The 11905-nt window shown below is 45.9% G+C and overlaps 1 protein-coding gene across 5 annotated transcripts in view; it reads right to left on the reverse strand.

Annotated features, from left to right (window-relative positions):
- Nucleotides 1-10744, reverse strand: part of Nrp1 (neuropilin 1) — a 142262-nt gene extending 131518 nt beyond the window's left edge. Inside the window, exons 1-3 of one of the 5 annotated variants that reach the window (XM_055617557.1) lie at nucleotides 10547-10744; nucleotides 8714-9260; nucleotides 5058-5232 (exon numbers count right to left, since the gene is read on the reverse strand). In XM_055617557.1, coding sequence (XP_055473532.1) covers nucleotides 5058-5232; nucleotides 8714-8786 — 248 coding nt within the window. In that variant the 5' untranslated portion in view covers nucleotides 8787-9260; nucleotides 10547-10744. Of the gene's footprint in view, nucleotides 1-5057; nucleotides 5233-8713; nucleotides 9261-9580; nucleotides 10001-10546 lie in introns of those variants that run through there. The other 4 variants (XM_055617558.1, XM_055617560.1, XM_055617559.1 and 1 more) reach the window with 4 other exon arrangements.
- Between the last annotated feature and the right edge of the window lie 1161 nt (nucleotides 10745-11905).

The raw sequence follows: 11905 nt of genomic DNA on the forward strand, positions 1-11905 counted from the left end.
AAAGAAAGAAAGAAAGAAAGAAAGAAAGAAAGAAAGAAAGAAAGAAAAATATAACTCAGGGAAACAAAAATGGGACTTAGCCAATAAATGACTAAATGGTCATTATAAAATTATGAGATTTAATTTGAAGGGATAAGCAGATTGAAGAAACTAAGGGCAGATTAAGTTTGAATAAATGCATTTGTATTCTTTGAAAATAAATTGGATCAGCTGTGTCTCAAAGTTTGTAAACATGCAGGAAAATTTAAAAGTAGCAATAAGAAAACATGGTTTGATTTAGTGTATCAAACCCCCATCAGATTTGACTATCATCTCTATTTAAGTATAATTTCATTGTGATTCATATAGAGTTACAGAAGAGAAAAGTTCTTTTCGCTGCATAGAATTTGGAAACATATGCATTGCAAGATGCTGAGAAGATGGCAAAAGAAGCTAGAGAGAGAAATGCACCCTTTTGAGTTAAGAAACCAAAATGAAGCAGGGGCTGTGTTCTCATCCACAAAGACTGCTGGCCTCTTTCTCTAGCTCTGCCTTTGTAGGCTTTTCTTCTGCAGCTTCACATTCTTTTTCTTAATGTTTTTAACCCAATGTCTGTGAAATTTTTATTGTTCCCCAGATAAAGACATCTGATCTGAATGTAGCCACACACCTCTCAGTTCGGCAGTATTTGTCATAAACCATTATAAATTATCATGCTGATAGCTTGCATTGCTGGGAAGCTGAAGAAGTTTCATAAATCCTAACTACTACATCGATGGCATTCTTGTTTATTATACAGAAATAAAGTTTTATGAGACTCAAGATGTCTGCCTTTACCACTGAAGGATGCCTTGGAGCAGTGAGTTCTGACCAGTTCAACATTTCCAGTGTGCAATGGACATTTCTTTCTGAGATTTTCAGCTGCCCTATTTGTAGTGGTGCTTTGATGATTCCCAAACATGTAGGGTTTTGCCACTGCAAAAAGGATAAATTACCGTCCCCTCCATCTCCTCAACACTTTCTTCTCTCAGAACATTCTAGTGTTGTCTCTTGTATCAACACAAGAACATCCAGCTGGAAACCCTAGCCCCTTCTTAGTCCTGAAGACAGATGTTTTGCTGCTCTGTTCATTGATTGATTTACACCACACCTTGTTCAATAAAAGAATGGAAGAGATCATATTACCCTGGTTTCAATGCTTTTGTGTAATAAACCCACTTGAATGGCAGCATCAACACAGACTGCTGCATGTTTAAAAAAACAACTCAGCAAGCACCGCACACATTCACTTCCCCACCCCCACCTCGATTCTAGCCACTGTGACAACCTAACCCTTATTTTGTAAAGTAATCCCACAGTTGACTTACAAACTAGGTCAATTTTTGCACTGGTTACATGAAAAATCTCATGATTATATCCTATATTGTCAGAGTTATATGCTGGCTTTTACATAATTACAAACAAAACAATGAAATTTTCAATAGAGATTTTCCCCTGCTGAACTAGTTAGCTGGTCTAATTATGTATCCAGCCCTCTACCCTAGGAAAGAGAATTGCTTTCTTGGGTCTCAAAGACATTTCTTTACAACGAATGTTACAAGAAATTGATTTCTTGCTTGCTTTCTCATGGTGAAAGTTGATTGTACAAATAGTGGCAATTTCAAGAAAAAAATGATGGTTGGATTTATATGAGAATCAACCCATTACAGGATCAATAAATTTAGTTTGACATATGTTTACTTTCATATTTCCAAATGTTCTAACAATAACCAAATTGTTGATATCACAGTCATGATGAAAATGTATTGGTGAAAAGCTTTTAGAATGTAATGATTTCACATATGCTCACTCACTTATGCCACTAGTAACCTAACAGCAGCAGCACGACACATCATTTTACTGCCATTAGCTGTATACCATGGCCAAAGAGGGAGGAACATTTGCTACGTCAGCTATGGGGAACATGAATGCTAGTTAGTTGTTTGTTTTCTGAGGCAGAGTCGCATGCGGCTCAAGCTTGTCTCAAACTTGCTGTAGAGCTGAGGGGCACCCAGGAGCCCTGATTCTCTTGCCTCCAGGGTGCTGGGACAAACAGAGCAGACAGTACTTGCAGGAAGTGATAGGTGCTGTTCTGAACTGAGTTTCATAAGTGTCCTCAGACAACCAGAAGACAAAATAACAAAAGCTATTTTTAAAAGAATCTTTGTGTTTCACTTTCGCAGGGAATTTTGAGCACCTGCAGATGCTGCATCTGTGAATAGACCTAACTGCCACCTTCAACAGTGACCAAAAGCCACGTAGGGTCTAGAAAGACAGTGGAGGCCATGCTTAAGGTGCTTTCCTTGTAACATTTTGAAGTTTTTTATCATGAAAAAAAAAAAAAAGCTGTGGAGCCATACTTTAGAATGTGGCATAAAGGTATTTCCCATGAGCAGAATCTCCCTGCCTTCATCAGAGTGAATAATCAGCTTTCAGATGCTGGCAGCTTCTTCTAGGGCTTGACTTTATTAGGCAGCAAACAAATAAACAAACAAATAAAACCCATAAACAAGCCTCTCAATCTCACCACCATATAATGCTTATGGAAACAATCTTTTTTTTTAATTGTGTGTATAGTGTGTATCTGTGTGCACAGGTGCATTTGTGTGTGCTCCTGCCTGTGTTCCACAGTGAATGTGGTGAGGCCTGGGGACAACTTTTTGCAATAGGTTTCCTTCTCCAGCCATGTAGCTCCCAGGGATTGAATACGATCACGCAGGCTTGGCAGCAAGTGCTTTCACCTACTGAGCCATCTTGCCAGCCAGACTGGCTTTTTTTTTTTTTTCAAATGAACTTAACATTCTCAAATGAACTAAAAGTCCTCCAATCCTGTCATATCCTACCCTGTATCATGGCAAATAAAACCGTAAAGTTTCCCATATATCATTTTCAACCATCAATTTCTTGAGGCAGCTGGTGCATGCATATATTAGTGTACATACTTGTGCAAGTGTGTGTGTGTACATGTGTGTGTATAAAAGCACTGTCTATACAAAACAGTTTATCAATTGGCTTTGCTCCCAAGCTTCTGTGGCAGAGTGTGCTGGACTCAGCGTATACCAGCTCTTAGACCACTGCTGAATACTCATCCCTCTACAAGTCTAGATGGGGCAGTGTCATATGAGGAGTTGGAAACTATCCCCAGTGCAACATCAAGACAAAGAAATGAGCAAAACCATAAACCAGGACCTAATCTGCTTCCTCCCCAGAACCGGCTACTGAACGTTTGTTACCATGATGACTAGTGAATACTCAGAGATCTTTATTCTTTTACACATTTACGTGATAATAATTTCCTGGTCAGAAAGCAGTAAATTGAGCTTATTGACGTCTAAGAATTCTTTATTTTGGAAAGACCCATGTGTTGCCAGAGTTTCTTAAAAATATATCCAATACCAGTTTAAAGAAATGTAAAAATAAATACGACAGCACAGTATCCAAGTTATCTACACTATTAGCACTATAACAATGACCATAAAGAATGTTACCAAGCTGGTGTGGCTCAGGGATACAGTGTGTCTGCCTAGCATGCATGAATCCCTAGGTTTGACCCCCAAAACTTCCAAACAACAAAGTTAAAATAATTCCCTATTTTCTGGGAGGCACTGGAATGCTCTGTTAATTCTATAAAAGATTAAAGGTTAGTCCAATGCGGGACTTGGTTAAATTGGGATCGGAGTAATTTTAATATGCAGTCACACATGTCAAGTATTCACAGATGCGTCTTCCGTCTATGCAGTCCTAATTTGGTGGACATTAACATGTTGTGTAAAGTAGGCACATTGATCCCTTGACTGTGGAAAGCCGGTTGTCACCACACCACAAACCAACAGGTTGCTGAATCCTTCATATAGGAGAAAAAGTTTTCACATCAGTATGCTCTCTAAAAAGAATAAAGTATGCCAACAGAATAGCTTTGGACATTTTACGTATCTGCAACATGGTTAATTTCAAAGCACTGTCTTATTTCTTCATTGAGATTAATATTCAAGTTCAAACTGTAGACTATACCCCTTACAGTGCTTTAGGTGAGATTATATGGGCCAGATACCAAGAGGTACTTCTGGATATTGAGAGTGATGAGCTATGAAGACCTCAGGGAACCATCTCATAAAATGCACAAGCAGAAATTCCACATCTACAACCAAGATTTCCTTGTAAAGAGAGTGGGCATCATGTAGATGGTCTATATTAAAGTATTATTGTGATAATGAAACTTGACATAGACCAACGTTCAGACATAGACCACCTTCAGTAACTTCAAGTTGAAGGTAAGACAGATGAATTCAAACCCAATATATACCTAAGTTCTCACTGCATTTTTGCATTTTAAAAACCATTTTCATAAATATTTCCACTATTAACCTAAGATTTAAAACTTTTGCTTAAACTCAGAATGATGTGAAGTGCCTGTACTTGGGAGACCAAGGCAGGTGTATCTCTAAGTTCAAAGCCAGCCCAAACTACACCGTGTGTTCCAGGACATCTACGGCTACATAGTCAGAAACAAATAAACAAACACCAACACTCAAACAACAACTCTCATGTAATTCACCCTGTATACTTTATAACAACTTGTTTCCTCCATGTCAAATTCAATACAATCTTTTGGATCAGAGTGCTAGGATAGCCCCTGCCACTGAACCACGTTCCTCAGCCATGAGAAACACAAGTCTAAAATCATTAAATGAGCCACAGATTTGTTTTAAAAACACCCAACTTCACCATCTGCAGATGATGTATACTGGTGACCCACAATCTTTAAGAAAACACAAGCTTTTTCTCAAAACCCTTTCCAGAAAGAACCACACACCACACATTTGTTAACAAAAGCTTTCTCAAACCAAAAGTGTCAACAGAAAGAGGACAGGCTATCACACATTCAAATACAGGAGAACTCAACCACTTGTAATTTCATTTCCACACCACTAACATTTGAGCTCAGCTAGGTCGAGACCCAACCAGTTCTTACATCCGCCGTAGGACACTCATGACCACTAGATGGTGCTGTGGCGCCCTGTTCAAACTCCCTCACTTACTTGCAGTCTCGGTCCTCCAAATCGAAATGTGGGTTAAAGTTGATCATGATTCTCTGGTAGGGCTCCGGAGCTTGGATCAGCCATTCACACTTCTCACTTGGGTGGTAAGAATGAGGGTAACCGGGAGATGTAAGGTACCCCGGGTTTTCAATTCTTATAGTCCTGCCACATTTATCTGTAACAAAAATAACATTTTAGCAGACATTTCCCCCCAAACCGGTTGAGTTTTCCAGCATTACATACGCATCGACAATTAGCAAACATTTTGTCAGGTAAGGGAAACTCCAAAGTGTTCCCACAGGTCTGCTATATGACCCTAGACACGAAGAACATCTCATCACCAAGAAACACTATTCTCAAGGAGATGACTTCCTCAGAAAGCCTACTCGCTCAGGTCTGAGATGCTTCTCCCTCCCACCCGAAGTTCCTTCCAAAGAAAGAGGTCTTCTAGCATTAAAAACATTAAATCCTCTCAATTGATGTTAACATGGTCCCCTGGGAGCTCCTGCTAGACTTAATTATCCTCCGAGAAGTGAAGTCACATTAAGGAACTGCTCTAAGTGGAAGGTGACCAAAAGACGCTGTGCCACTCTTTGCAAGTGGCTTTTTGATGATAAGCCTGGCCAGTGTCACTGACCAGTGGGGGCTGCCTTCCAGGACTTTGATTGACCTAAAGCCCAACCTCCTTTTGTTGTTGTTTTATCTGCCTGTAAATCTAAGTGATTTTGAGTTATCTCTGCTTTTGAGACTCACATCAACAGAGAACAAAGTGCAGCTGGTGATGCAGAAGGAACTCCGCTTTACTTATCCAAGTTGCTCAGCCTTGGCGACCAGATCAAAGCAATGGGGCAGAAAGAAAAATAAATAGCCACACGGCATTAATTCTAATTACTAAATGTTAGGGGAAGCCCCAGCCACTGAGGTCTGGGTATCACAGATGGTGAGCTCCATTTTCACATCCTGGGAAAGAGACACTATCTAGTTTTCAGCCTTTACTGAAAAACAAGCCATCACCACAACAAAAACTCAAATGCTGAAGTGACTCTCAGCTGAATAAACCAGAATCTGGGCTGGTTTATAATTCAGCATAGATTGCGACTGTCACTTTTTATTATGGGTTTCATGCAGGAGAGCTCCAGCTTGCAAATGCCACACCATTTGTTGATACTTAATTTTAGGCAATAAAAATTTGGTGCATAAACTATGTAAGAAGAACAGGTAAGAAGCATTGAAATATATAAGCCTATCAATCACAAACATCCAGTAATGGTATATATAGATTTTAATATTACATCTAATAGATTCCCCGTGGAAAGAGAATGGCATTCTTTGCTCTCAGCATGAATTTATAAATCTACGGAATTTTATTACAAGAAAACCAGGTCAAATGGAAATGAAAGATGAAGTGCACATCAAAAATGCATAAAGCTACATGCATTACAGAAGTCATTTCCCATAAATTAAAAAGAAGACAATATAAATTACATTGTTTTCTCAAATTGCTAGATGTTTCTGGTTGTTTCTTAGATTAGAGGGGGTTGGTCTTACAGATCCTCTTCCCATTGGCTTTTAAAAGGTTTAGGTCTCACGAAGAACCAACGTTACAACCAACGCTCAGACTCTCAGCTAAGATGCCAGTCAGCTCAGTGGTGTGATTCTGCAGAGGCCCTGACATTATTTTATTTGTGCAGAAATCTTAAAGAGTAGCCCCCAGCTCATTAAGTCCCTTCAGCTCTGTGCAGCCACCATGGCATCTGTTAAGAGAGTGAAATAAAACAGTCACTTCGGAAGACAGTGAGGTGGGGTTGGTACCACACCAGAGCACTTTAATCTGTGACTTCTGAGAAAGAGACAGTGTAATAAGATAATGTAGACTGCTGGGCTCCCACACTCTGTTCAGTCTCTCTAACACTTGATAGGGAGAGAGCAATTCCTAGTGACGCTGGACCATTAGTCCTAAATAAGGTTAATGAATTAATTTAGTAGACACTTACTGGGAAGAGGTGGAGATGGTTCTAAGAGGACTACAGGCCTACTGAGGCATGTGTTGGCCCTGGCCACCTCAAGCATAGAAACAGGTTTAGGCTGAGGGGAGCCCAGATTCTCAGCATTCCCCACATTTCTGCTAAGGAAATTAAAAGGTTGTGTGTGTGTGTGTGTGTGTTATTCAGAACCACACAAATCTTAATGCTCTTTATATTGGCTATGATGACCAACATGGATCTAACCTAGTGTTTCTCAACATGTGGGTCGCGACCCCTTTAGAAACCCTCTGTCTCCAAAAACATTTACATTATAATTCATAACAGCAGCCAAACTACAGTTATGCCACAGCAACAAAAAAAACTATGGTTGGGGTCACTACAACATGAAAACTATTAAAGGGTGGCGCAGCAGGAGGTTGAGAGCCATGCGCTAACCTTAGGAGTTATTAAGGGTACCTGTTTTGAGGGGTAAACATCGGAATTCTTCTGGTTAGAGAAAAAGATTTTATGGAAGCGCTGCACCACCTCAGGTTCATTAACAAACTGAACTCCACATTCATGATTTTTTGAGTGTTTGGCTTCCCTGCCAGAGTATTCTCTGGATAAAGATGCCGCCAATCCGGATTCATTAATAAATTGAATTCCAGCCGTGTTCACAAAAATTTTGCATATCTGTTGAGAACACTGCTTGGTACCTGTTTGGGGAGATCTATGGCTGAAATCACAAAACCTGGGGAGAGCACATTAAGGAGATTAACTTCTATCATGAAGGAGTGATTTAAATTCTTCCTGGTAGAGCCTTCTGCTCTGCTCCTCTTATTAAAACAATATACCACAGTAAGTAGCAGACGCACTTTTTCTCCTAATTACTTTGATTGGAATCTAAGCCAGACCAAAGTAAATATTTGGCCATTAGTTAATAATAACGCTGAAGATTTACTGTTCGGATCAGCTCTTGCCTAGCTTTCCGCACCCTTACAGGGGACGTGGAACACGTTTGTACCAGATCCCATTTTAAACACACTCTGTAAGTTCCAGGGCACTGTTTATACCAGGGCTGCCTTTCATTTACTGAACAGTGAGTGGTTTTAAAGGCCAAGTGGAAGCTGCAACCGGGTTAGAAATCCTCAGATATGCTGGTGCTTTGCACTGAATAGATCCGAAGCCTTTATTGACAGTGCCACTTTCATTCATACTTCAGGCGGATCGCGGACGGTTTACAAGGGCGAAGAGAGTTCCAGTGACCGCCAAGACTAACCGCTATCTCTCGGGTGTCGCCCACCAGAGGAAACCGAGCAAGGGTGTTTCGAGGAGAACCAGGAAGCCCTCCCGGTGAAGTGTTCATTAACTCTCAGCAGCCATCAGATTTTTGAAAGGGAGTCTCATCTAATTGCCTCTGGGAGGAAACATTATTAAGATAATTGGTGTGCTGAACTGGGAAGGTAGGCAGCTCTAAGCCCACAGCCAGCAACCAAGCAAGCGGAGCAGGAGGCCTGGGGCTTGCGGTCCTCCTGCCCCAGACGCCCTGACTTCTCTGCTCCTTGCGCAGGGCAAGTTTCCTGCGCCGGGCAGCTGTGCGCGCGTCCCGCGGTTGGGGCGGGAAGCCCACCGGAGGGGACCGGGCAGGCAGCCCCGGGCACTCCCGGGCGCTCGCGCTCGGCTGTCACTTACCGCTGCGGACAGCGCCCGCGAGGGCGAGGGCGAGGGCGAGCGCGGCGCACAGCAACGGCAGCCCCCTCTCCATCCTCCTTCGCCGAGCCAGTCCCTAGGCAGCCACGGAAGAACACGGTCGCGCGGATGAAAACCCAGCAAACAGGAATCTTAGCAATCCAAAACGCTCTTAAGTCCGCCTAAGAACCATCGAATCCTCAGCGCGTCTTGGAGGGGAAGGCTAGCGGCTAGGCAATGCCTGAATCCGCGAGAAGCGCGTCTCTTTTTGTGTCTCAAGTCGCCTGCATCCTGTCATTTAGCTCCGATTTCCTCTCCCTTTTCCCACACTTGTTCCTCTTCCAGGAGCCACTGCCCGGGCCATGTCTCAGGAAGAAGAAGGAGGAAAAAAAAGAGAGAGAGAGAGAGAGAGGGGAGGAGTTGAGAGGAGGAGGGGAGAGGGCGGGCGACACACCAAAGCCAATTTCTAGAGGGAAAGAAAAAAAAAATCCCGCTTGATTCTGGACGGGTTGGAGCCGAGGAGCTGGCGCCCAGAGGAGGTCCGGGTTGTCTGCGGGAAGGAGAGAGAGCAATGAAAAGATGAGCGGGAGAGAGAGGACTTTCTCCACCAGCACCGCCTCCCCCTCCCTCCCAGATCCCTTCCTCGCTTCCTCCCACCCCCTCCCCTCACAGCTCCGCCAGTGATTGCCTGGCTGGAGACTCAGAGACACAAGTTTCCCTAGGCGTGCTTTCGCGCTCGGTCAGCTGCCCGCCCTGCGGTGCTCTCCGCGGGAAGAAGGGAGCTGAGGAGCAGGTCGTCTGCACCCAGAGCACAAGGACGCGCGTGTGTGTCATTTGGGGCAGCGAGAGTGGTACCAGCCCCAGGGGCACCTTCTGCCTTGGCGCGATCCCCTGCCCGGTAGGACTGAGCCAGGCTGCTCCAGTGGGCTAGGATCCCAGAGCCAAGCAGCTCCGAGAGCCCGGGTTAGCGGCTACTTCACGGAACTCCAGTCCCCAGGCTCCCGAGAACCCGGTAGCGAGGCTCGCGCAGCCAGACCCCGCCTCCACTTCCTGGGTGCCAGTCTGAGGTCTGGGGCGGAAGCAGCCGGGCGCTCCAGGGCGCCCCAGTAGGACTGTAAACTACCAGAAGACCGCCTGGCTGGTGTATGCCGCTGAGTCCAGAGGGCCGTGTCTGCCACGTAAAGCACAGGCAGACCTTCCTGGAGCACGGAACCTGGCTGCAGCCGAGCAAGGCCTCCTCCTCATGCATAAAGGCGCGAAGCCTTTATGGACAAGAACCCCTCCCCGCCCCCGACGCTGCAGGCAGCATTGTTCCCCGAGATTTGATGCCCTCTCCTTTGGGGTTACACGAATCCGGAGGATGGGTGGTGGCGCGCCTTTCAGCTAGGGGGCAGCCGCCAACAGACCCAGACAGCCACGTAGAAGCCCAGGTGCTCCAGGAATCTGAATCAGGGGTCGAAGGGCCCGCTTCCGTGCACCCCGAGGGAAGGACAAGACTGGAAAGGACCCCGCATGGGGGTGACAGGATGATCTTTGCAAGGGTCTCCTCGAGACAGCTTTAGATTGCAGGCGATTGTGCCTATTGGCCTTCCAGCCCGACCCCGCCATCCCCAGAGGAGTTGGGTCCTGGGCGTCTGCCAAAAGCTTCCCCGCCCCCCATCTCGTCCGGTTCCATCCTCGAGGGCTTTCCGAGAACTGCAGCAGGTGTCGTTTGGTGTATGAATAGCAAGGACAATCCAGGGACTTAAACTGGCTGGTGAAGAAGGTGAAAAGGTCATAAGCCTTCAGGGAAGTGGCATTTACAGACACACAGTCACCACAGAGACTGACGCCTACCTGGTGCAAGGTCTGGCAAAGGTTTGGGAATGTTGGCAAGGAGACTCTAGTCAAAGGTTTTGGCTGAAAAACTCGGGTCAGTCAGGGAGAAAGGACGCCCCATACCCTGGTGGCCCACGCTAGGACTCCGCGCTGGGTGTCTGGGCTGGAGGCCCGAGCCAGGCGCGGAGCTGCTGCCTGGGCTCCCGCGCTGGACTCACTGGCTCCGAGTCCAGCCTTCTTTCCGGCCCGGGTTACCCGGCCCCGCCTCCAGCGCAGGCTCGCCTTCCGTGCTCCCCGCCCCACTGCACCTCCACCCCCGGGCGCAGCGACCCAGCCCCATCCCGGAGCGCCTCCGTAGTCGGCCACGAGCTTCCTCTTCGGTTTTTCCGACCCGTTGGAAGCGCCGGTGGGTTGGACACGCCAGGAGTCAAATGCCTTTGTCGAGCGGAAGGGGCAGTAGCGGGGCTCTCGGCAGGCAGGGTCTAGGCGTCAGCCGCGCCCAGGCCAGAGCCCGGGGAACTACAGTGGCGAGGGACAGTCCTGGCGCCTTGCCGCCCGGAGCGCGTGTCCCCGCCTCCCTACGCCAGGCATTGGGTGCATCCCTGCCAATTCCAACTGTGCTGGGCAAACCTCAGACTCAGGATGACCCTTAGTCCTGAAATCCAAGAGACAGGCGCCTCGCAGGACTTGGCGGGTTGACAGAGAAGGGAAAACTCCAAATACCCGGCTCGCCCATGCGAAGCCATATTTAAACAATCTGCCCTGGGTCGGGTGAGCTAAGGGGCACAGGCGGGACACAGTTGAGCCACCGACGTTTTGGGGAAACAGCTTGTAATCTCCTCCTCCTCGAGTGCATTTCCCAGACTAGATAGAGCCAGGCCAACAACTGGTGCACCCTGGGAAGGACAGTTCCCCCATACCCAAAGGCAAGAGGGGTGAAAAGGCTTGGGGGACCTGTAAAGGACTCCTGGTTTTCTGGCTCAGCCCTTAAGCACTCTTGACAGCTTTTCTCTAACCAGTAAGGCATGCCCTATGCACTTTCGGCAAGACATACTTAAACTCTGTCTCTGATTTTCCAGGACTAGGCTTCTCTGAGGCTTTCCTAGAACCTTTGTTTTCCATGGTGGGGGCTTACAGCCCTAATTAATAATTGCCAGCTGGCGTGTAGGTATACTGTTAACTCTTCTGGCTAACAGTCTTTTCCTGTGCCATAGGATTCCACTAAGTAGAGAAGGGCCATTTCAGATATCTGCAATTCTCCACTCAGAAACAGACTGGCTTTATAGGAGAGCAAGTGTGAAACAGAGGAAAAATTTGGCAGCATTCCTAGCTTGATTTATTTTGGTCTTGAGCACACATCCCTCTTCTTGATATCAC

The sequence above is a fragment of the Psammomys obesus genome, unplaced genomic scaffold (genome assembly GCF_907164565.1).
Source record: "Psammomys obesus unplaced genomic scaffold, mPsaObe1.curated_primary_1811, whole genome shotgun sequence".
NCBI lineage: Eukaryota > Metazoa > Chordata > Mammalia > Rodentia > Muridae > Psammomys > Psammomys obesus.